General features: G+C 43.0%; 1 protein-coding gene across 2 annotated transcripts in view; it reads right to left on the bottom strand.

The window, feature by feature from the left end:
* Nucleotides 1-26911, bottom strand: part of MMP17 (matrix metallopeptidase 17) — a 129260-nt gene that overhangs the window by 14604 nt on the left and 87745 nt on the right. The window contains exons 2-7 of one of the 2 annotated variants that reach the window (XM_083150151.1): nt 25128-25260; nt 16510-16639; nt 11724-12007; nt 9046-9222; nt 6238-6379; nt 1687-1769 (exon numbers count right to left, since the gene is read on the bottom strand). In XM_083150151.1, coding sequence (XP_083006277.1) covers nt 1687-1769; nt 6238-6379; nt 9046-9222; nt 11724-12007; nt 16510-16639; nt 25128-25260 — 949 coding nt within the window. The remainder of the gene's footprint in view (nt 1-1686; nt 1770-6237; nt 6380-9045; nt 9223-11723; nt 12008-16509; nt 16640-25127; nt 25261-26911) is intronic. The other variant, XM_083150157.1, reaches the window with a different exon arrangement.

The following is a 26911-nucleotide window of genomic DNA, read 5'->3' on the forward strand; positions in this document are numbered from 1 at the left end:
TTCTTCTCTTTTGCTTCAAGAAATGATTAGCTGAATTTGACCTGTATGATGCCTGGCCTACCTATTTGCCTGATGAGATAATTAATACATTGTTTTCTGCAGTATATAACTCCTATTCAAGAATCAACCTAGTTTTACTGTATGGCTGTATGGGTGCTCCAGGCAAGTCAAGCTTCTTCCTATTACCCGGTTGGATCATGCTGCTGTTTTGTGGGTATGGGATATGGATCTGAATTACCCTCATGCTCACCCATGGTGCCTCTCCAAATACAAAAGGACCAACCCTGAAATTCTACAAGCCATTACTAAATACCTCTCCAAATTCACTCAGACTAACTTGCCTGTTGATAAATTCATGTCAACTTATTGGTGTGGACAGCTCCATCCAGAAGGGAGCACAACTGAAAGGCCATGCCGCCAAAGCACAGGCCTAGCTGGAATCTACTCTCAGGACTCTGGATCTCCAAAACAAGCCTCCACAGAGAGCTACAAGACTTGTGGCAACTTTTTTGTGTTCTTCGCATGCCTCTTACTCTTACTTGCCAAAACAAGCCTCCACAGAGAGCTACAAGACTTGTGGCAACTTTTTTGTGTGCTTCGCATGCCTCTTACTCTTACCTGCCTCAGCCATAGATTTTATATGACTCCATAAGCTGTAGGGACATGAAGTGTGCAATAGTTTTTCATATTGCTCCTTCCAGTGCTATGTGCCCCATCTCTTAGATATGCCAATTTGTTCTCAGACTACTCTGCCCAACTAGGCAACCAAAAAGAAGACTGTCCCCCCAAAATATGTGGGGGGGCTATTTTGTGCTTTCTTTACATTATTTGCCTGCCATCCTTGGATCTTGAACCCCTTCTTACTCGGTTGATCCATCCTGACCAAGTGGGGTTTATGCATGGCCCCACAGAGTTTAGGACTTGGCTGAGTGGGTGTCGAGTACACAGATTGAACTGCTGCTTCTCCTTCCTGATACCTAGCAGCATTCAACAGATTCCACAGGAGATATATGACTCAGATGCTTTCCTCATTTGATTTCCAGGGGCGTATTTGGTTTCCATTGGCTCAATTTCTCTTCCCTCTTTGACCATGATTTTCAGGACCAGCTTCCTGTCATCCCATTTCAATATCTTCTAAGCTACTTGACAGGGGTGTCCCTGTGTAAAAAAAGGTGAAAAACCCCATGTCGACCTTTTGACTGTCAACCTTGCCCATGTCGACCTAATGACCTGTTGACCTAAGCCCATGTCAACCTTTTCAGGTGTCGACCTTGGCCCATGTCGATTTTCATTGACCCTATGACCCATACCCATGGGAGCTTGCAAGCAGCAGGACATGGAACAAATTAGCATGTGAGAAAACAAGGCATTGCCAAGAGACAATGGAGACACAGCTAGTGGTGTCAGTCAGTAGAGAGAGGGACAGTCTTCTAACAGGAGGATGTTTCAGATTTCATCAGCATAAAGGCAATAATGAAAGCAAAAACTACTTATTACATTACAAAAGTAAGTACTGTAACCAGAAACAGAATGGTTGGCCAGTACTGACCCTGGGGCACCAATGTGATAGATTAAGGAAAACACCGGATAGGAGATACGTAGAAAGATATCTGATCATTCTCACAATGAAATAATCAGCACTGGATATACTGTATTGTGACCCTACAAATAGAGGACATGTCTTACCTTTAAAGAAAAACGCTTCTCCTCTTATCTGAGCTACTGCATCAAAATGTGTGTTACATCTGTCAGGCTCATCCTTTCTAAGTCTGAGAGAAAGAGTGAAGAGAAAGAGAGAGGGGAGAATTCTTGGTATAAACAGTATATAAATGGAAAGGACCTTCGTTTTGCTGTACAGACACGGTACAATGAATAATCTTTGTTTCTAAGTTCTGGCATTGAGTGACCTCTGCATCTATTCTATAATCGGTGTTACTGGGGGACCACAGTAGTTATGGTAAGCGAAGAATCATCTGCACTTTTCAAATCCAGCATGAAAATATTAGCAGCAGTAATCGTAAGGTGCCAACACAATCCTTAGTGTCATGCATGACTATTGTTATCATGCTGTGCCATAGATCCAAAACACCAGAAAAATGACTGCAGGCGCTATAAAAAATCTATGTCTAAACACAAGGCCGTGCCTCATTTTTGTGTTCTCACCTTTAGAATGACATATGCAGGAGCATGACCTTGTGTCAAACCTCGGTTTTTAGTTAAGCTTGGGTGAGACAAGTACATTGAAAATGCACAATTTCCGGAATCTTTTTCCCAATAAAAAAAAAAACTTTGAGCCAAATGTATTAAGCCTTAACAAGAGGGTGATAAAAAGTAATAAACATCCAGCCACACAGCTCCTAACTGTCATGTTACAGGCTGGGTTTGAAAAATGGTAGATATGTGCTGATTGGATGGACGTTTATCACTCTGGAGTTTAGCTCTTTTTATTAAGGCTTAATACATGTGTCACTTTGGCCCTTATTCTGGTTGGTGCGGTAATATCCGCGTGCGTTCGTGCCGCCGATGTTTTGTGTCTGCGCATGTGCAGAGGCGTCTCTGCGCATGTGCGAGCGGGGCGTACGGCCAAATCCCACATGATATGTGAACACTCCGAACAGGGGGTGGAGAGGGGCGTGAAGGGCTATTTGGGCTCATTACCATATGCATACGCCCCACGTTTCATGGGCGTTCCCATGCAAACGCTGGGCGTACGTATGCTAATGCGGCCGTGATGCACGTGTAGGGGGCGGACATATGACATCGCCGGATGTCAGCTGCCCGCCCAGATCCCTGCTTTTGCACGGAAAAATGCCCGTGTGGTCTGAAGTTGCGGGTGCTGGTGGAGCACTCGGTCCTGCATTCGATGGTCTGCGACCATCGAATGATGGGGGAGGTTCCCTTAGATGGAGGAGGCGTATTCCGTTAAAAATACACGTGCGGTCCGTTCGGCCAGCTTCTTACCGCGTACGGACGGAGTTGGCGATCCGTATGGAAGGCGGGGTTTCGCACGCACGGTCCTGGCCGCATAATCGGCTCTGGCCGCACCGATCAGAATAAGGGCCTTTATGACCTTTACACTGCACACTTTAAGCTGTAGTTTTTTTTCAGTATGCAAAGCTACTCGCAGTAATTCTCTCACATGAGTCTGTAGGAACAGTTTTGATTTCAGTGTTGAAAAAAACGACTTAAAGTAGACAGCCCCTGAACCCACTCTGCTATGCAGCCACAGGCCTGCTCTGATGTCTAACCACTGCACCTGCTCTGCTATGCAGCCACAGGCCTGCTCTGATGTCTAACCACTGCACCTGCTCTGCTATGCAACCACAGGCCTGCTCTGATGTCTAACCACCGCACCTGCTCTGTTATGCAGCCACAGACCTGCTCTGATGTCTAACCACCGCATAGGGTTACCACCTAGTCCCTTTAATTCCAGACACATATTAATTACACAGGTTCTGTGGCTGGCTGACTTCAAGACTCCACTTCACCTGATTTTAAACTGCCACAGAACCTGTGTAATTAACATGTGTCCGGAATTAAAGGGACTAGGTGGTAACCCTACCACCGCACCTGCTCTGTTATGCAGCCACAGGCCTGCTCTGATGTCTAACCACCACACCTGCTCTGTTATGCAGCCACAGGCCTGCTCTGATGTCTAACCACCACACCTGCTCTGCTATGCAGCCACATGCTTGCTCTGATGTCTAACCATCGCACCTGTTCTGCTGTGCAGCCACAGGCCTGTTCTGATGTCTAACCATCGCACCTGCTCTGCTATGCAGCCACAGGCCTGCTCTGATGTCTAACCATCGCACCTGCTCTGCTATGCAGCCACAGGCCTGCTCTGATGTCTAACCATCGCACCTGCTCTGCTATGAAGCCACAGGCCTGCTCTGATGTCTAACCATCGCACCTGCTCTTCTATGTAGCCACAGGCCTGCTCTGATGCTCAGCTACCACCCTCACTCAGCGGTCTTGCCACCGCACCCGCACTGATGTCTAGCTGCCACACCCAGCCTCTCTCCCCCTCGCGGTCTCTGTTCCCACTTCTTATTGCTGGGTACAGCATGCTTTTCCCGCGGCATGTCATCATCGAGCATGCAGCAAAGTGGCGCACAGTCAGAGGAGCCACAGCAGTGCCGTGGGTGCAGGAGCCACATCTCATTAAGAAGAGTCACAGATTGGCCAATCCTTGTCTAGTGTGTATGGGCTTTACTATAATTTGCCTCTCTCTTAAAGGTTTTATACATTTACCCCATATACATATACTGCAAATGTTGTACTGTTGGAGAAATAGGCCCTGTTTTTGAGTCGCACATGTACTTACAAGTGATTGTGCTCATATGCCCTGTACTTCCTAGGCGATTAGCGGCACCGTAGATATAGTTAACTATATTGGCGGTGCTCTGGGCAAACGATATAGCACATACACACTGAAAGCTGTTTTGAAATGATATAACTTAGAAGGGTCCTTCTGATATAGTTTAAAAACTTGTCTAGTGTGTATAGGGCTTTAGTGTGTGTATGGGGTACGCGCCCCCTTACCGCCACCCATCGCCGGCTACCGCTAACATAATTATCGAATATGATCTAACATATGCGATAATTATGACAAAAGACAGCTCTTGTGTTAAGAGCTGTCTTTTGCGGTGACCCGGCGATGAGCGGCGGGTCCCGGCGGCTCCCCCCTCCCTCTCTTACCCGGCTAATTTTGCTGCTGCAGGGGGGTCTGGCTCTCCTCCTCCCTGCCCCCGAAAGAGGATGTACAGTGCAGGGAGGAGGAGGTCACAGGTCCGGGCAACACAGCTCTGTGCTGCCCGGACACAGGTGAGGGGGGGGGGGGGCAGTCCATAGGCTTCTATGGGGCATCGCCAGATTTTTCTGACGGTAACCCGGCGGGGGATGCTTGGAGCATCCCAAAATGCGGTAAAAACACTGATAACGGGGTTTTTACCGAATTTTTAGTTTAGAAAATCTCCCCCTTAGTTTTTTCTCTGCTGCCACTGAGTGGCATCAACTGGGCATCAACAGTAAGAGAAACATTTGTGGGAGTGTCCTGGGTGTATTCCTTGACATGCATCCATTTCTGAGTTGTTGGATGTACAGCACCATTAGGGTGCTTACAATGTTAAATGCACCCCCACGCCACCCCCACTATCAACGCCAACCCGAAGCATGGCGAGCGCAGCGAGCGAGCGAGGGGCGGCGGTACGCGTCCTCCGACCTTTTCATACCCCCACTGTCCACGTCAGTGTGGAGTTGAATTTGTATAGTGTAGCGAGCGCAGCGAGCCACCGCGCCCGAAGTTTGGCGAGCGGACGCGCATTACTTTACATGTATTCCGCGTCCCCTCGCCACGCTTCGGGCTGTGGTGGCTCGCTTCGCTCGCCACACTATCTAAATTTAACTTCACACCGACGTGGATGGTGGGGGTATGAAAAGGTCGGAGGACGCATACCGCCGCCCCTCGAGGGCTCGCTGCGCTCGCCACGCTTCAGGTTGGCGTTGATAGTGGGGGTGTCGTGGGGGTACTTTTAACATTGTAAGCACCCATTACGGTGCTAATACAATTAATAATCTTATAGGGGGACCATTTAACATTGAAAGCACCCATTAGGGTGCTTATACAATTTAAAATTATATACAATCGCATTGTATGCCATTGTATGCCATATACAATGGTATATAATTTTAAATTATATAACATCGGGTGCCATCGCGTTGCATCGCATCGCATACCATTGTAAGGCTTATGGTATACGATGCGATGGGCGCCGTGCTAGGAAACAAGTACCGGATGATGCAACCACCCATTTCATCAAACAATGAATTGGGTAAGATTTGGGTGTACACACTAAATGATGTATGCTGTAGCCAATTCAGATTCCAACATTGTATAATATATTGTATAGTGCGTGTCCAATTTAAAATTGTATCGGTGAGCTCAGACTACAATCAGCTACTATCTTTTCAGATACCCTTAATCTGTAGCATGCTTATTTTTCCACCAGAATACTAAATAATTATATACAGCATATGAATACATTTTCCCATACACAAAATCTCATGCCAGTAGGCTACAATAAAGTGAATATAAGCCCTACTTATAAATAATGCATATTTGTCCTTTAAGGCTGAGAACTGCACTCCTGACATGCATAAAATATAGAATATGAATACATTCTGTAAGAACAGCGAAGATACATGACCATCTGTCTGTAACTAGTGATGTCTTACTGGATGGTAGTGCGGTTCTCTGGCAGATCTGGCAGAAAGGGGTGATCTTCAGCTTCGGACACTTCTGGCTTTGCTGTTGGGGACACTGACTCGCGGACTCCTGGGGTGAGAGAGGGTGAAGGATTAGAGGCCAAGTGGGACACTGGAACAGAAAATAAACACAGCATCTTCCTCAAAAACTAATTTCACAAACAGTGCACTCAGACATAACACGAAGAACTGATAATTCTGTAATTGGATTTCCTAGAACTGTGTTCTCTGGCATTGGTGTTGACCCTATCTGCATTTAATTATAATTTTAATGTGGACATATTCTGGAACTAGATGAGACAACATATAATATGATTCATAGTGTATATATTTTTACATCTGTTGCACCGGATCCGGTATGGGATCCTGGCAGTCAGAATCCCAGCGGTCGAAATACTGATGCTGGGATCCTGACTGCGACAATCCCAATGGGGGGGGGGCGCGGGGGGGCGAGCTCGCTGCGTATGGTGCCTTGCTATGCTCAACACACTAATTTATTCTCCCTCTATGGGTGTTGTGGACGGGAAAATGTCGGGATTGTGGCGGTCGGGGTCCCGGTGTCGGTATTTCAACTGCTGGGGTTCCAACCGTTGGGATTTTGACTGCATCCCGTTGCGGGTTCGGTATGGGATCCCAGCGGTCAGAATCCCGAAAGGAGGGCGAGCGCAATGCCACACCTTGTGGGCTCGCTACGCTTGGCACACTAATTTATTCTCCGTCTATGGGTGTCGTGGACTTGCACGTGGAATGCATCCCGTTGCACCAAATACGTGCTTCAAAATACATGTTTCATTTGAAATAAAACTCTTTGGGGAGAACTGAAATAAGAAGTGCCGCGATGCCAAGCTGCACATGTAGTGCTGACATTGTAAGTGTTCCCTAGCACTGAAGGGCCATTCTCTGCTTTTTATGTTACAAGTACAATGTGAAAAATTATTATTAATCACCTCTCAGAACAGAACCATCAGGTGGAATGCTGGATATAAGTTTTACCCAGTACTATTTTTCAGGAAAAATAGGTCCAGGAACTATGGGTCTGGGGGGGTGGATCGATTAAAGAAAATAGATAGAGAGATAGAGAAAGAGAGAAAGAGACAGATGTATATATTGTATTTAGAAATGAAGGCACTCACAGGTGACTTTAACCCCTTCCCGACGAGGCCTTTTTTGTTAATTATTTTTTTTTTTCCTCCTCGCGTTCAAATAAGCGTAACTTTTTAATTTTCCGGCTATATAGACACATGAGGGCTTTTTTTTTGCGGGACAAGTTGTACTTTTTAATGGTACCATTTACTATACCGTATAATATTCTGGGGAATCAGGAAATAATTCAATGTGGGGTAAAAAAGAAAAAAAAACGCAATTCCACAATTTTGCGCTGGTTACGTTTTTTTTGGAGTTCATAGTTCGTTTAAAATGATGGGTTATCTTTATTCTATGGGTCGTTACGATTCCGGTGATACCAAACTTATATAGTTTTCATTATGTTTTACCACTAAAAAAAAAAATAGAAACTTTTACGGTTTTTCTAATTTGCGTCGCGTCGCCATGTTCTGCGGCTTATAAGTTTTTTATTTTTCCACCTACGGACCTGGGTGAGGGCTCATTTTTTGCGGGCTGAAGTGTACTTTTTAATTAATACCATTATGGGATATGGGCGACTTTCTGATCTCTTTTAGTTATTTTTTTTTGGGTAGGCGATGCGACCAAAAAACGTAGTTTTGGCGTTGGGAATTATTTTCCATTTACGCCTTTAACCGTGCGGGATAACTAATGTTATATTTTAATAGATCAGACTTTTAGGAACGCGGCGATACCAAATATGTTTATTTTTTTTATTTTTTATTTATTTTTATTTGTGAAATGGGGAAAGGGGGGTGATTTGAACTTTTAATATTTATTTTATTATTTTTTTTTTTTAAACTTATTTTTTTTTTTTTTTTTACTTTTACTACAAGGCCCCCTAGTGTACTTGACCACTAGGGGGCGCGATCGCCTGTACTAGGTTCAGCCATAGAGCTCTATGGCTGAACATAGTGATTTTCAGCACTTCCTATTACATCCTGCCTCAGGCAGGATGTAATAGGAATGCTGACACGGCCAGCACAGGGGTCTACATTAGACCCCTGGCTGCCATGGCAACCGATCGGCACCCTCTGATCTCGCCGCGGGGGGCCCCGATCGGTGCCGGAGGGGGGCGCCCCCCCTCCGATCAGCTATTTAAGCACTGCGGGCGCTTTGCCCGCGGTGCTTATAGGGTTAAACGGCCACGATCGGTGAACTCGCCGCTCGTGGCCGTGAGAGCAGGTACCTGGCTGTAATATACAGCCATTACCTGCTCTCTTTCAAGCCAGCTCACTCCGTGAGCTGGCTTGATTCCCCCGCAACCGACACATGACGTATATATACGTCATGTGTCGGGAAGGGGTTAAAATAAAACTTATCTTATGGAAAGTACATATTGACCCAGAACAAGTTCAGGAACCCAGTTCCTGATGATGTCATATTTAATTAGCGGTTCAGGAACTGAGTTCCTGCTGGTTCCTGCTGAAAAATAGCACTGGTTTTACCACTCTGAGGCTTTGCTTTTAGGTTTACAGATGTCATTAGCTAGATGTTACATATTATTAACCAGGGATTCATTATTGGGCCTGTAGACATACATCATTGCCATTTCATATCACAATGAGGCCGAAGTCATGTCCATTCCATATACTTATTATTATTATTTAATGATATTACCTCCTTACATCACTTCAAGCAAATAACCAAACTCACCATAGAGCTGCCATATCCTAACTTTGTCATCATAAGGGAGGGTATACTTCAGAGGGTCACCCACAGGCCCTTGGTAGTATGGTCTCATTATTGATTCCATATCAGAAATGTGAGTCAGTCCAATCGCATGGCCAAACTCATGTACAGCGACCGCAAACAGATCCATACCATGTACATCTGAAATGAGAATGAACATAGTAATATAATACTGCAGGCCTTAAATTTCATTACAAGGAGTCATAGACACATACTCATTGCACATGAAATGGTTCGTAACTCCACAGCTGTGCAGCATGTTACTTTGTAAGAGTCATGATAGATGTATCAGGGTAAATTCACTAAGAAGGGATTTATATTGAAGATGGGATGTTACTCATAGCAACCAATAAGATTCTGTTATCTTCTAGAAGGTGCTAAATAAATAAGAAGTAGGATGTGATTGCTTGCTCTGGACAACATCCCAACTTCAATAGAACTCCCATCTTGGTAAATGTACCAAATATATCATTGTATTATTAGCCTGATGGATATTCTACAATTATAGCCAATTTTCCCCCTAAAATATGACCCATTTTTGGGCTTAAACACATGAGATTTGTGATTAAGTCCTATGTGTTTTCAAAGTTGCAATTGTGAAAATGGGTAATTTATGGGGATTTTTTTCTCTTTCCTCGGGCAGGTGAAAAAAACCCTCCAATAAGTGCCGGTTTATGGGACTAATTGGATAGCTGCCAGGGGAGCCATTAGCCGCGTTAATTTACTATGGCTAATTGTATACCGCCCATAACCTTTGAAATAGTTATACTGGCTAAAAAGAAGAAGCAATTTATTCTAGTATTTCTTTTTTCTACCAATGAATAAAATGTTTAGCTGTGAAGATGAGCAGGCAATTAAAGTCTTCAGCTACTAGCAGTAGAACTGAAGTTAGATGTAAAAGAAAAAAACATACATATAACAAATAAGATTATATTCCAATATATGTTTAATTAATCTGGAGTAATTAGGCTACCGCATGCTGATACAATAGACAACAGAGAGGGCGGTTCTGGATTGCATGGAAGTTGCATGGGGCAAACTCAGACTTTCTAGAGGCGGAATTCAATGTCATGCCACTATAGCCGGCTTGACCATCATGCAAGGGATTATGGCTGCCATTTTATCTTTCTATAGGCCGAAGCTACATCAGATATGAAGCCTAAGATTCCCAGAATACTTTAGTCAGAAATAAGGCCTAAATAGGCAGCATTTTAATTACACAAGATGCATAGCAGGTCATATAGTTACATTGCATTATTTAATCACCAATTAAACAGGGAGCCTCTCTTTCTCTCCCACCTGGTGCTGTCCGAGTGCAGGTCCCGTTTCTCCCTGTATCCTCAGCACCGGAAAAACCGCCGTTATTGCTCATCTCCTCTCGTGGGCTCTCAATATGTGCACATAATCCTGCAGAGGGGCTCTCTCTAATGGATCCCTTGATCTGTTCTCACACCCTGGCTTTTCTGATTCACTCCCTCCTACAGTATTCTCCTCTACACTCCCCATCCCATGCAGTCAAAGCCAGCAGCCGCACTCTGCTCTGGAAAATTACATCCCAGGGTGTCACAATATGTCACTGCTTGCAGGACCGACATCAGGGTCATACAAAAGGGGCATTTGTATCAGGTCCCAAGAATCCAAGGTACCCATCCCCCCTGGAATCTTTGAGATTGAGTTCATGTGTCCCTTTTGATTTACACAGAACGGGCAGCCACAGAAGGACGGTGCGCGACCAGTGCAATAAAGTTTTTTTTATGTCTGCACACCATACGGGATGTCATGACATCACACCACTGGATTGGAGTGGAGCCACTGGATTGGATAGGAGCAACAGTCTCAGCATGGAATAGGGCTGTGCTGGAAAAATGCAAGTGGGAGTTGGGGTGCTAAACAGATGCTAGCAACGGTTGGTGGGGGCTATAGAAACACACAAATGGTATGGGGGGTGGGCTGGAGAGGCAGCGTGACATGGAATGGAGCTATAAACATGGGGCTGGAGAGACACAATGATATTTGCTGGATTCCGGATGATAGGGCTTATACACTGGTGAGTAATAATGCTGAGAGACACAGAGGGGAGGTTATGCCTGAGCGGGTGAGGCTGAGAGATACATATGCCTGAGCGGGTGGGGCTGAGAGACACATATGGGATGGGGGTGAGGCTGAGATATACAGGGGATGGGGGTGAGACTGAGAGACCCATTGATTGTGTTGTGGCTTCTAGAGAGGGATGGAGACCCCAAGATCATTAGTGTGCCAGGTCCCAAGATATCAGTTACCGGCCCTAACAGTCCTTTGTCTTGACCCCCTCCTTGATACACACTGCTGGTGGTCTGCAGGGGCAGCAACGTGCAGAATTCCTCCTACAGCTCCTGTCTGCCTCAATGTGTACCGCAGATGATGTTCCTTTAGTGATGGAGTTCATCACAGGCCATCACTGTCCATGTACACTGAACCCCTCATCCCCCAAGAGTTGCTCCCCTGGTGTTTTTTTGGTCCTGGGCACATGATCACACCAACTGTAAGCATAGCCATGTCCGTTGACACAGTGATGCCCCAGGATGGTTCTTCTTTGATGTGAAGTATGCTTATGGACCTAAAGAGCAAATCTCTGAACTTATTGGTCTCTTACCCTGACATACCTGATGATCGGAATGTCCATGACTCTTCATCATCAAAGTGAGTGTCACCAGAGGTGTGATGTTCACCAGGGAAAAAAGCATGAGCTACGGTACCACCTGGTCCGTCAAATGGGTAGCCATCATTGTGGTCAGCTCTGGAGAAGTCAATCTGAATATCTGCGTTATTCCCAGCCACTTCATGGAAGTTGAGTGGGGTGATGTCACTCCACACCTTGAGGGCATAGTACATGAGCGCCCTCACAGTGTCATGGCCCAGTGATGACTCTTTGGGGAATGTTTTAACTCTGTAATTAAGAGAAAAATAAGAGAAAATAATTATAAACACATTTCTTGCATGCAATATTGGCCATTTATTATAACAAACCAAATCTATAATTTCTATGTAGTTTCTTAAAAATAAGAACGGGTCATGGATCATGCGCATACACATAGATTTCTATAGCGCACAGAGATTTGGGGTTTATTAAAAAAAAAAGAAAAAAAAAGTTTAACTAAATTAAATTGCAATTTTTATTTAAATAAACCACATGGGAGATTATAGGCATGCCAATCACTTGCAAACAACCTCATAAAAAGTGTGCATGTATGGTTTACATTTTCTATATAAAACAGAAGAAAGATAACAAAGGGAAAAAACCCTTTATATTGATACCTCAGGTATGTGCTCCCAAATATATGTTCACTTACAACTCCAAACTACTAGTTCTTCTCTGTAGCATGGGCCTGAATCATGTTGTAAGTAAAGCAATAAATGCAAGCACCTGGGCAACCACAAGTTGCACTGCAGGTGGGGCAGATGTAACAGGGTAGAGTTTACTAATTGTTTGACAAAGGGGGTGATTCTGGTTGGTGCACAATTCAGGCTTCGTGGGCACAAAGTCACACCCTCTTTCGAGAATTCCCACCAAAAGCTGCAGAGTCTCTATCGGAATGCTGACAAGTATATTATGGGGGCGTTGTTGGAGTGTTGCAACATGTCCCAGAACTTGTTGCAAACTCAGATGCTTAATCCCTCACAGTGGCGGCCATAATCTGATGGAGAATCTGCCACCGGCATAGGGCTGGTGAAAGTATGACCAATGGCTTTGGCCCTTATTCCGATCTAAGCGGTAACGGCCGTTTGCGGCCGTTCCGCCGATGTTTTCGCTCTGCGCATGTGCAGAGGGCACTCTGCGCATGTGCAGGCGAAATCGCCGCACAATTTTTTTTACCGCCGCAAAGGGGGTGGATAGGGGCGTGAGGGGCTACTTAGCCTCATTTCCCTATGCATACGCCCCGCGTTTCATGGGCGTTCCCATGCAAACGCGGGGCGTACGCATGGTAATGAGGCTATGACGCATGTGTTGGGGGCGGGCATCTGACATCGCCGGATGTCAGCTGCCCGCCCCCATACATGCTTTCACACGGACAAGTGTCCGTGAGGTCTATGGTTGCGGGAGCTGGTGGAGCGTGCGGCCCTGCCTTCGATGGTCGGCGACCATCGAATGCAGGGGGCTGCTCCAAGATGGTGGAGGCGTATCCCCCGCCATTTTCATGCGGACCGCCACATGTCCGCGTACGGACGGCCGTGGCGATCCGTATGGAAGGCGGGGATTCGCCTGCACGGTCGGAGCCGCATATGCGGCTCCGGCCGCACCAAGCAGAATAAGGGCCTTTATTATCTAAATATGCACCAAATGGAATTGAGCATCTAAAGATGCTGAAAGTTGGAGTATTAGTCCTTGTACATTCAGATATGTAGATACACAGCAGTAAAAGGCTTGTGCCTGTATTATAATAAATTCACATATGCTACACTGCAAGAAGACGCATACGGTGCATTAATATCTGACTCAGAATCAGGCACATAGGGGGTGATTCACATTGGTTCTGTATTCTGCATATATTAGGGTCAGTACAGATGGTGTAATGGTTAGCATTACTGCCTCACAGTCATGAGGTCATGGGTTCAATTCCAACCATGGCCCTAACGGTGCGGAATTTGTATATTCTCCCTGTGCTTGCTTGGGTTTCCTCCGGGTACTCCGGTTTCCTCCCACAATCTAAAAATATACTGGTAGGCTAATTGGTGCCCAATAAATTAACCCTAGAATGTCTGTGTGTGCTTATACATGTGGTAGGGAATATAGATTGTAAGCTCCACTGGGGCAGGGACTGATGTGAATGTTCAACTATAGTCTGTAAAGCGCTGCGGAATATGTATGCGCTATATAAGAAACTGTTAATAATAATAATAATATTATTTATAATAATAATAAAAAATTAGCAGCTTACTGAGCGTTCAGACGCCACCCGCCAGCCATGCTAACTGACCTCCCCTTTACCCGTGTACATTTGCACGTGAATGGATGTGTATATGCACAACCATTCGCATGCCAGTGTATAGGTAAAAAATCATTCAATGGTAGACGACCAACGAAGGATTGCATCACCCGTTCTCAAATACAAATCAGCCTGGCGCTTGGAGGCAGGCGGGGCAGGCTGCAGCATGCCTGCGTTCACATGTGGACGGCCAGCAGAACATAAGATCATGAGACGCGACATTCGACCGGGGTGCCCGCACATCGTGTCCAATGGTACACAAAATGTGCATACAACCATTCCATTTCATGGTCGAAATCGAAGGATTGTATGCAATATCTCACAAGTGTATGAGCAGCATTAGTATTAGGCAGAGCTATATTACACCAGTCTTTTAAATGTATATTTCTGCAAATATCTACCTAGGTATTTGGAGTGCAGTACCTGCTAAATGTGCTAGAGGGCAGTCTTGTCTTATGAATGCCTTGAGGAAACCTTTTCCTTACCCTCCACAAATAATGGAAATGAAGAGCTTGAATCCAGCGCCAGTGGCTTAAGACTCTTTACAAATAAAGACAATGCTGCATTCCAGAGGTCTACGCTATGGGACTCTTATTGCAGTAATGCAGAGTACTGTACATAAATGTATTACAACATCTGCTCTAAGCTTGCTTGTGCAAGTTTGGGTGAAATAAACCCTGTTATTAATTTTTTAGGTCGTTATTTTCTTTAATTGAGCTGTAATTGCTGTTACTAAAAACTATTCTAATCAGGTTTATGTCATGTATAGAAAACCTCAGCAATACAACCCTATAACCACCTGAGGTGCTCCTGTAGTATTCCCTGCTGAGTAATGCCCTTGATTAGTGTAAGGACAAATACTGAATATAATAATGAAGCAAATTGCAGACATTGCCATCTCCTTACAAATCATAAATAACCGGGCTGTCTGTGCGGGTTTCATGCCTAAAATCCTTATCATTTTTTTTGGGAAAAAAAACAGAATCCAATCTGGTACGTGTGATTGCTGGATGCATCTACAGGTACGATAGCCTGGAGCTTTTCAATGCAATCTGCTCTCTGCCAGGTTCCCAGAAAGAAGAAGCTCAGTTTGCATCAAGCAGAGCTCGGTTTGCCTTCAAAATATTCCAGACTTTGATATCCTGAAATGGAACTGTTACACTCTCCTGCTGGGGTGGGCTTCTCCTAGACTGCAGGGGGCCTGCACTTGGAGACACACTAGAACTCTGTTACAGATACACATGAATCGTTTAACTCAGATGTAAGCTTTCTGGACACACAGCTGGAGCACAGCAATGTAGTCTTCAATACAGAGACAGTAATTAAGAATAACATCCCAAAGCAGTCTTCAGGATAAAGGCAAGTTTTGATTAAACATCATTAAACTAGCACCGTTTAAGAGTCACTGAGTCCTTAATAATTGCGGATTTTAGAAACAAAAATGGACTAATGACTATATAAACTATACTACAAACAAACAAACACACAAAAACATTCAATGGCAAATTTACTGAGGCTAAGGGGTATTGCTCCACTTCGGCATACAAATGAGCTCATCGGGACTGTTCGTAACACACACTTCCGAATCTGTCCTAGAAGGGAGCACATGCAGGGTTAATTTAAGCTCAACAGAATGTGAGAGCTGAGATGTTCTCTACTTGTTCTCATACCAGTCAAGAGGCAATTGCTTGTCTCAATTATGTTCTTGTTTCCTGTGAATAGCAAGTCAACAAAATGTAGGGTAACGTATTATCAAGCGAGTCAGTGTTGCCTAAATAATTATTTAAAAAATGTTCAGAGGCTTTGAAAGCTTCAGGACTAGAAGAATCACACGGATGCTCAATTATTCTAATATATTTTTCTAACGGCATTTTTGGCTTTTTTTATGTACGGTGAGTAATTTGTGTTTATATGTACTCAGAACTGGGTACGGATGGCAGTTGATTATTTATCAGTTTTATTGATATTGTTCAGTCAATAGGTGATGATTTCCTCACTTATAATGAGTTTGAATGGTTTTCACTATCGATTTTCTATTCTCTACTTTGATTAACCAGCCCCAGACTACCCTTTTCCCTTTGACTTGTGGCTGGTTGCACACTAGGCGGTGGGGCTTCCCATTAGTATATGGCAACACCCAGCGTTTCTTGGCCATTCCCATGAGAACGCTGGGCGCCACACGTGCGGGCAGCTGCCTGTCCACTTTCCTCTGAATGTGCACGCAGATCTAACGTTGCTCTGAGTAACATTAGATCTGCGTGTACGTTTCACATCATTCAATCGTCGTCGAATGATGTGGATGTTCCCCTGCAGGCTGCAAATGGATGTTTATGTAAATACCACCATTCGCAAGGCGGGATCTAGTTGACTCAAAAGAATGAGAATTTGCATCTGAGCGAATCAACCAGAAGAATAACCTCCATAGTTTGTTATGGGACACAATATAAATGAGTGTGATGCTCACCTCCAGGAGAGATTCCTCTTATTCCACTTAGTCACCAGCTGGACACTTCGCTTCCTCCTTGTGGCCTCTGCATAGGACAGGTCAGGAAGGGAACAGCGAGGGGTTTTCATCAGTTCCACGGTGGCCTCATCTGTAAGGGTACAAAGATTTAAAGTAACCTTAGATGATATTAGTAACCTACTAGACACACTTTACATCTAGAGAGGAGTTTAGAGTGACCTCAGATACAGACACAGATCTCTCAAGTTTTTCTAACCCTTTGAGTGCCAAGTTATTTAGTCAAAATAGGTGTAGAAATTGGCAAGCCAACTTTTTTATTCATCATAATGACCTGGAATGTTTATATAGGAAATAAAATCTTTTTAACACAACATTTTTTATTTTAATTTGTATAACAAATGTGAGCGACGCTGGCATTTTTTAGCCAATATTTTGAACATCTCTCACAGAGATGTTGGCACTCAAAGAGTTGCATAAGCCGCCAATGTGTCCTGGCTATAAGTATACTCAATAGTATCAGTATATAACTTTGATCATTAAAACAATGCAGAATGCTTTGTGCAACCTTTAAAGAGAAAATGATGTAGTTATAAAAATAGTTCATTTTATGTTACTATATTAGCACAACGTTAATATTTTGTTTACATTTCAATAAATTACCAATACAATAACAGTGTAAACATAGGTGTGTTCATTTTAAATTAGTTACCAGAGTGTAAAGGTAAAACTGCTCTTTCCAGGCATGATCAATAATAACCATATTGTAAGTGCCGGCAAAATACAGAAGAAGGGATCAGTCATATGTACAGGTCATGGAAAGATTAGGTATGACTGGAAAAACACTGACTCTAACATGGTACTGGGTGTAGAAAACGCTGCCATTAGTGTACGCGTAACAGCAACTCCACTCATGTATAACAGTGTCAAGGATGTAGGGACATTGAGCTATCACACCAATTATACTGTGTAATTGGTAGACCTGTGGTTGGAGCTAGACCACCAATTAAAGAGGCAGCAGAGGCTTATGAAGAGAAAAGATGAACTAATTAATTATCTAATAGCTATGCTGAAAGTGTATGTCTGGTCGTACCATGTACTTCACAGAAATAACCAAGCCCTTACTTCACAGAAATAACCAAGCCCTTCACAGAAATAAAGGAAGGGGAAATTGCTTTGGACATATAAGCACATTCACTGGAAACTGAAGCTTTAGAAAACGTTGCCTTGTCTATGAAACAATTTCCTGTTCTTTCTCTCTGATGAGAGGTCTATATTGAGGAAAATCTGCATTAACCCTTTGAGTGCCAAGAAAATTTGTCAAAATAGGTGTGAAAATTGCCAAGCAAACATTTTTAGTCATCATAATGGCCTGTAATGTTTACCTTATATAGGAAATATAATATTTTTGTACGCAACATTTTTTTATTTCAATTTATATAACAAATGTGAGCGATGCTGGCCTTTTTAGCAGATATTTTGCACATCTCTCACAGAGATGTGTGCACTCAAAGAATTAGACAATGCTGAATGTGACTTAAAATAATGGTGCAGCTGTCCCAGTCTTCAGGTCTTAATTAAACTGGACATCATTTGGATGTACTGCAACAGTTACAATGAGGAATATACAACATATGCAACAACAACAACAACAACAACAACAACAAAAAAAACAGTCCACATGGAATTAGCCATTGTAAATTATGGGCTAGATAATGTACAATTTAACAAAATAGGCATCTGTAGGATGCACAGTAGAACACTGCTGTCCCAAGGAAGAAGTGAAGCCACTGCTCTAGAGGAGAGGCCTAGCATGTTTAGACGCCACGGTGATGGGGAAGCCTGGATGGTGCAGTGTCCAAATATCCAAATAGTGGTAGTGAGACCTGGATGGAGCTCTCTTTAAGGATGATGCTATACTTTGCCAATAGTTCCTAGAAAATGATTCATTATGATGTTACTATTGAAGGCAAAGGCTATATATGAACCAAGGGGGTTATTCTAGTTCATTCTTTCTGACAAAATCCTTCTTAGATGGACAAAACCATGTGCACTGCGGGTGGGGCAGATGTAACTTGTGCAGAGAGAATTAGATTTGGGTGGGGTTTTTCTTCAAAGTGAGATCTATATTGCAGTGTAAAATAAAGCAGTCAGTATTTTCCCTGCACAGAAACAAAATAACTCACCCAAATCTAATTCTATCTGCACATGTTACATCTGCCCCCCCTGCAGTGCACATGGTTTTGTCCATCTAAGAAGGATTTTGTCAGAAAGAATGAACTAGAATAAACCCCCAAGACCTTAGTGGTGTCTTGTCTTGGTACCTTGCTGTTGTTGAAGGCCTTGTAGGGACAGAAGAGTAGTGGTGTCCAAAAGTACTTCATAGAAAGATGTCTGAATCCTCACTGCTCAGTGAAAGGTTTATTACTATGCCATAACTTCTTTATAGTGCAGTGCCATTGCACTGGCAGCTGATATAAGGTACCTAGCACTTGAATCCAGCTAAGGCCATGAGCAGCAGTCTTGTAAATTGTAAAGGCTAGGTCAAAACCATTTCTGCATCTGGTTGGACGTTAGTTTCTAAAGATCCTTTGGATGGGTGATTCCCTTTCCCTAAAAAGAACAATAACGTGCTCCAAAAGTTCATGGTGATGGGACAGGCGAAGAGCAAGAGGAGGAGAGGCACCTTGTTGTAGAGTGGGAAGGTATCTGGGTATAGTAGTTAGGAATGCCCCAGCTAATTGTCCAGAACTGAAGGTAAAGATAAACCATATTAACCTGCTGCATTTTTTAAGGACAGTCTACTGTAGAAGGTCTATCACTCTGATTTACTCCATCAATGAGAAACGGAACAGTATTTGAAAAGAAAATTAAGAAAATGTAATTTAATGAAAAGGCATGATGTGTACTGGGTGGGCCATCAGTGTAAGACTGCTGTGTTTTGTTTTGCATTAATGCACTTTGTAAATAGAAGCCTATGTATATAAAGCCCCTGAGTGGGTCTAATTTCTCTTCCAGTCTGAAATGAATTAATTCTAGAAACTGTAGGAATTGGAACATATAATACTAGGTCCACCTTACCCTCCAAATAGCTGAATTTGTTTAAAGATAGCAATGGAAGTCAGACAGCTGCTGTGTTTTCCAGTAGACATCAAAGAGGAACAACTACACAATTCTAACTGTGTAATTAATATTAAATAGAGATTCAGTCTCAAAGGAATTAAACAGAAAGGGAACTTTATGGAGCAGCTGTTGCTTAATCCTACTACAAAGTATTCAAGAAAAGGAAAAACGTTTTCAGGTATTTACATTGCTGGGCTCAGAATTGTTTCTGTTCATTCCTCCTAATTACATAAATAGGATTAAACCTTATTATTTACAACAAATTGCAAATTTGCAAGTCGCCGTACAGTATGGCAAATAGGCATTTACTCTGGAACCTAGGCCCTTATTCTGGTTCACTTGTAAAGGCAAATTCCTTCTCAAATGGACAAAACCATGTGCACTGCAGGGGAGCAGATGTAACATGTGCAGAGAGATTTAGATTTGGGCGAGTTATTTTGTTTCTGTGCAGGGGAAATACTGACTTCTTTATTTTTACACTGCAATATAGATCTCACTTTGAAGTAAATCCCACCCAAATCTAATTCTCTCTGCACATGTTACATCTGCCCCACCTGCAGTGCACTTGGTTTTGTCCATTTGAGAAGGAATTTGCTTCTACGAGTAAACCAGAATAACCCCCGTAAACTTGAGAAAGGCGCACTGAAGACAAATGTCCATCTATCCATGGAAGCAACTTTAAGTTGCAAATGTATTAAAAGCGATGGCTGTAAATTGCTGACATTTGCTTTATTTTCCATCATAAGATACTGTGGGGTAGATTTATTAAGCTCGGTGAAGTGATAAAGTGTCTGATTTTTATCACCGGCCAATCAGCTCCTACCTGTCATTTTTCAATCCAAGCCTGTAACTTCAGTTAGGAGCTGATTGGCCGGTGATAAAAAACAGACACTTTATCACTTCACCGAGCTTAATAAATCTAAATCTAAGTTTGTGAGAATTATTATTATGTTTTGTCTCTCCTGAGTCCATAATAACCCATGTTAACTGTATATAGATGAAAGGATTTCAACTCTGATTACATTATTGTATGACTAACCACCGTACACCAGTGTGATATTATTTATAAAAGCGTGTCTATTAATTAAAAAAGGAGAGAGCATTTCCCTGCAGGACCTTAGTATTACAATTTTAAATGCTGCATACTGTTGTGTTTTTCCTCAGATCAGAATATATTACCTGAGTACCCTGACCAAAGTTATGTAGAAATGGTTATTTTGACTTCCTGACAGCTCAGGAATTTCATCCTCATTTTACAGACTTTCTAACACAACGCCAAGATCAACGTAAACCCGAAGCGTGGCGAGCGCAGCGAGCCCGCGAGGGGCGGCGGTACGCGTCCTCCGACCTCTTCATACCCCACTATCCACGTCGGTGTGGAGTTGACTCTATATAGTGTGGCGAGCGCAGCGAGCCACTGAGCCCAAAAGCGTGGTGAGTGCAGCGAGCCACCGAGCCCAAAGCGTGGCAAATGCAGCGAGCCCCGCGAGGGGACGCGTAATACGTCTGAAGTAATGCGCGTCCCCTCCTCAACTCCAAACCGACGTGGATAGTGGGGGTATGAAAAGGTCGGAGGACGCGTACCGCCGCCCCTCGTGGGCTCGCTGCGCTCACCACACTTCGGGTTGACGTTGATTGCGACGTGGCGTTAACAATGGGGGGATACAATGAAAAATGGGGTCTGGGGGCATTTAACATTGGGGCCAATGTAAAATCAGGTCTCAGGGACCATTTAACATTGGTTCCAATGTAAAAATCGGGTCGGTCGGGTCAATCGCATCGCATGCGATTTGGTTGCATGCGATGCGATTGACCCGATTTTTGCGACCCGATTTCATACAATTAAAATCAGTGGCGCCGTGCTAGGAAACAAGTACCATTTGTTGTTTTCTATTTGATTTATGCGGACAATAAAGCGTTGTTTTTATTGGATAAGCACCTAGACACTGCCATAAAACACTCCTCTATGGAGCTGGTTTTCCCATATCAACGTTATCACTATATAGGGGGAAATTTAGTAAGATGTGTATTCTACTTCACATGTGATGTTGCTATGGGCAAACAATCAATCTACTTTATTTAGCACCCTCCTCTAGAAGATAGTAGACAGGATCTGACTGGTTGCCCATAGCAACATCACATGTGAATATGAATACACATCTTAGTACATTTCCCACATAGTGTGATGGTCAGCATAAATATATCTGGTATATCACGCATCGACCCGGCGGCCGTCGATACCAATATCAACAGCCGCCGGAACCTGGTGGATGCTGGCATAGATGAGGGAGGAACAGATGGCTCGTGGATAGAGCATGGGGGAAGGGAGGGGGGATGCTGCATTGAGCAGCATTGAACTGCCTTCGATCTGGCAGATCGAAGCAGAAATCGACTTGCCAGGCAAGTCGATTTCTGCTTTAGATCCTAATGCCACGGGGCCACGCATCAGGATCAAATCTTCACCGAAGGCAGCTAACGCTTTTCGATTCAGTGTAATTTTTGCTTTGATTTGGACGATATAGTCCAAATCAAAGCGAAAATTACACTGGATTGAAGCGTGTGTACACAGCAATAGATGCAGAACTGCAGGGTGTGGCTGGAAAGAATCCAAACCAGGAACTGGGTGTGGTCAAGTCTAAAAGTGACCATACACTTATACGATATGACCCTTTTTCATAGGTCTTCCCCCTGGGCAATAAGCATTTACTTCCCCTGGGTAACGAGCATTTAACTCCACCTGGGCAACAATCATTTATCTCCCCCTGGGCAACAAGCATTTACCTCCCCCTGGGCAATGAGCATTTACCTCCCGCTGGACAATGAGCATTATACTCCCCTAAGCAATGAGCATTAAACCCCCCTATTGGCAATGAGCATGAAATCACCCTTGGCAACAAGTATTTAAAATCTCCTGTCAACAAGCATGGAACTCCTGGCAACGAGAATGTAGGTAAGCGGCACTTATGTGCCTAACAATGCGATTAATCACAGAATTTTTGCCCAACAATAATATATTATATATATTGGCCATCTTTGTATCTTAGAATACAGGAGTTTTCATATGACTGGTTCAGACATCTGATGCGTGACTGCAGTTATCTAATTCTCGTATTTCTAAATATATATTTTTCTAATGTATAAATGAATGTGGATGGCTATGAACACAATTAAAATGTATTTTTTATAATAGAAGTTATTTCTGATGGTGGCCATTTTGGAATTACCACATGCATGTTATATTTTACTTCTAATGAAGTCATTGGAACTTCTACACAGCAAATCTGATGAAACACGTTCAGTGGAAGTTTCTCACACACCAATTTGGTTACTTATTACCTCATACGATAGCAGTTAAACAATGTATTTGTATTTCCTTTAAGTATTAAGATCTTAGTAGATTTTATATACTTTATTACACTATGTTTTTGTCTTCCTGTTTTTATTCAAATCTACTGTTTGTGAATATTAAATGGATTTCTCCAATTGGCAGTTGATGATTTAATTCTTCATATTGGTCAGACAAGCCTCAATGTATTACATGTTTGGCAAACATCATTGCACATTTTTATATAAAGTACTGGTGTGATTTGTTGCTTTAATGTGCTAGGAGTTGCCCTTTTCTTTATTTTTTCTTTTGTAGGTGAGTGGATTTTCTTGGTGGATTTGGACAAGCGGCTGTTGTTCCAATCCAGAAGGAGATAGACATATTAAAATAATTTGTATTTTCATGAACTTTCCACTTTTTGGGCCAGATGTACTGTACTAAGCTTGAAAAGTGATAAAATAGAGAGTGATGAACCACTAGCCAATCAGCTCCTACCTGCCATGTCACAGCCTGTGTTTGAAAAATGACAGGTAGGAGCTCATTGGTTGGTGGTTTATCACTCTCCAATTTATTACTTATCACGGTTTAGTACAACTCGCCCTTTATGTATGGGTTATGTGATTTCAGTTATAAAGCCCCAGGTTTTGTGTGTTTTTATATACGAGGCTGGTTCAAAAAGTAAAGTAACACGAGTAACAAGTGGTCTACTTGCTCTGGTCTGGTGGGAAAATAGACTGCAATAGAGAACATTACACATGTCAGCATGGCCGCTGCTAAATTTCTCGCCATCCTAGGCAAACTTTAGCCCATTTCCCCCAATACACACACAAATACCCTTTTTCCAACCATAGGTGAAAGAGTGGAGGTAACATCTTAGAAGTTCCACAGCCCATTCTTCATATTGGTCAGACAAGCCTCAATGTATTACATGTTTGGCAAACATCATTGCACATTTTTATATAAAGTACTGGTGTGATTTGTTGCTTTAATGTGCTAGGAGTTGCCCTTTTCTTTATTTTTTCTTTTGTAGGTGAGTGGATTTTCTTGGTGGATTTGGACAAGCGGCTGTTGTTCCAATCCAGAAGGAGATAGACATATTAAAATAATTTGTATTTTCATGAACTTTCCACTTTTTGGGCCAGATGTACTGTACTAAGCTTGAAAAGTGATAAAATAGAGAGTGATGAACCACTAGCCAATCAGCTCCTACCTGCCATGTCACAGCCTGTGTTTGAAAAATGACAGGTAGGAGCTCATTGGTTGGTGGTTTATCACTCTCCAATTTATTACTTATCACGGTTTAGTACAACTCGCCCTTTATGTATGGGTTATGTGATTTCAGTTATAAAGCCCCAGGTTTTGTGTGTTTTTATATACGAGGCTGGTTCAAAAAGTAAAGTAACACGAGTAACAAGTGGTCTACTTGCTCTGGTCTGGTGGGAAAATAGACTGCAATAGAGAACATTACACATGTCAGCATGGCCGCTGCTAAATTTCTCGCCATCCTAGGCAAACTTTAGCCCATTTCCCCCAATACACACACAAATACCCTTTTTCCAACCATAGGTGAAAGAGTGGAGGTAACATCTTAGAAGTTCCACAGCCCATCTGCATTATTATTATTATTATTATTATTAAAAAAATAAAAAAAAACATGTTTAATTAAGACAACTAAGATAAATGCTACAGAAATTGCACAATGTCCAACAGAATAATTGTAAGGACTACAAATGGTCTATCACAGTGGTACCCAAGTCCAGTCATCGAGAGCTACCAACAGTTCACATTTTCTAGATCACCTAGCTGGGGCACAGGTGCACTCATTACTGGCTGACACATTATAAATGATCCACAGGTGGAGCTAATTACTTCACTTGTGATTTTGTGAGGAGACCTGGAAAATGTTAACTGTTAGAAGCTCTCAAGGACTGGAGTTGTCTACCCCTGGTCTATCACAATAATATTGGTGCATAAATCATACAAAGTCCAACAAAACAACAAGTCTAAATTAATTTGAACAAGGATACATCTAAGACTTTTCCCTATTTTTGTAATAAGTAGACTTAGGGCTGTCCCCTCATATTTTGGTGCCTTAGACAACTGCCTAATGGTAGAGCAGGACCTGCATGTGAGTGGTACTGCATGTGAGTGGTTATGGCCTTATGTGACTTACCTAAGATTCCAGTAGCTTTCAGCCCTCCAAACTCTTGCATCGCCTTGATTGCTTTGGACAGCTCCTCCTGTGTCTGTAGCTGTCCTGTAACAGGATCAGGTGGTGGGAGATATCCAAATCGAGTCAACCAATCCTGTTAGAAGAAGAAAATAACAAAAACAAGATTATTCAGTGGTATACATTGTAATATAAAAAACTGACGCACTTGACTTGCTAAATTAAACCATGCTCTGGGGACTGATGTATGAATTGTGACTTGCTCAATAATCTCATTGTGACGCTGCATAATCTCTGAGATGCAGGGATAACAGATTTGCCATTTTAAGGTTTTAAATACACTATATTTATCTTATATAATAAAAGGCTATAGCTGCCCCTTACCTCTGTGTTTTACGTGCTGGGACTTACACTGTTATGATGTCCAGTAATTGGGCAAGTAAGTATTCAATAAAACAGGATATTTTATTCTGAACAAACAATGTTACTTTTAGCTTTCACCTTGTTCTGATGCTAAGGAGTATATTAACTACACTGCAAGTTTATAGAAGTAGAGATGTTGCCCATAGCAACCCATACTTTAGAGAACTTTTCCTAATTTCCATGGAAGTTCCAGGTTTTAAGGATTTGTCACTGGTATTGTACCTATTTTTCAGTATTAACCCCTTCAGTGGCAATCCTGAGAATTTTCCAGGCTGTGCCTCAGTGTCCAGTCTGGCAAACCCGGAAAATTCTCGGGATTGCCACTGTTTTGAGCCGGGCAGCGCTGCTGAGTTCAATCACTGAACTCAGGCAGCTTCGGCGCTGCCCGGCTCCCTCCCCTCCGCCACGCCTCCTCCTCCCCCTCCGGGTTTTCTATTGAAGTCCCCAGCGCCGGCATATGACAAGCCGGCTGCCGGGGACAGGGACGGGGTGCGGGAACGCAGGTCCGGGCAGCCGCTGATTGACAGTTCAGCGGCGCTGCCCGGACCCAGGGAGGCAGTGGTTTTTTTTTTTTTTTAAGGGAGCGCTCCCCATAAAAAACTCACCCAGTGGGGAGCGCTCCCCCCAAAAACCCCCACCACTGAATGGGTTAATCAAGTGTAAAATAAAAAGTTTCTATTTTGGGTGCGAGCTATAATTCTTACAAACCAGTCTAATTATTTAGGCTTTCAAAGTTAATATTTTTTTTTAATTAGAATATTTATAAAATTATAATTAATTTAACTTGATAGTGAATGTAGCATTCCAAGATCCAGAGAGACAGTATGGGGTGTAATGTGCTCAGACTTACCAACTCAGCAGCAGAGTCTATGAAACCTGCTTTGAAGTGTTGGCAGCTCTGCCCATACGTACATTGTTGGCCACTGCAGCTTAGTAGAGTGTTTTGATCTCTGCAGAGGGATCTAATGCGTCCCCACAATGAGTCCCAGCCGCCTACAGCTATTCAATCATTCTGTGTGCCCAGCAAATGCATCACAAAGGTAGTGTCTGTCGCTGTCACTGGCCAACACCTCCGTACAGCCAGACATTGCTGCAGCCTGGCTCATCTCAGCATTTACTGATATGACAATCCAGACTCTAAATTAAATGAGGGGCTGATTCACTAACATGGTGCAAAAGTGTATTCACTCATAATAGCTAATAAGCAATCCAATTTCAATCGTACATTGCAGAAGAGAAAATTAATATTTATGTTGGTTGCTATGGGTTACTGTATGTCTGCATGTGTTAGTAAAAGAATCAGAACTGGAGGGGGTAAGGTGTGTTGGATAATACCGGAGTGTACAGATGGCCTCATTTAAAAA

Source organism: Crinia signifera, chromosome 1, assembly GCF_055691185.1.
Source record: "Crinia signifera chromosome 1, ASM5569118v1, whole genome shotgun sequence".
Lineage (NCBI taxonomy): Eukaryota > Metazoa > Chordata > Amphibia > Anura > Myobatrachidae > Crinia > Crinia signifera.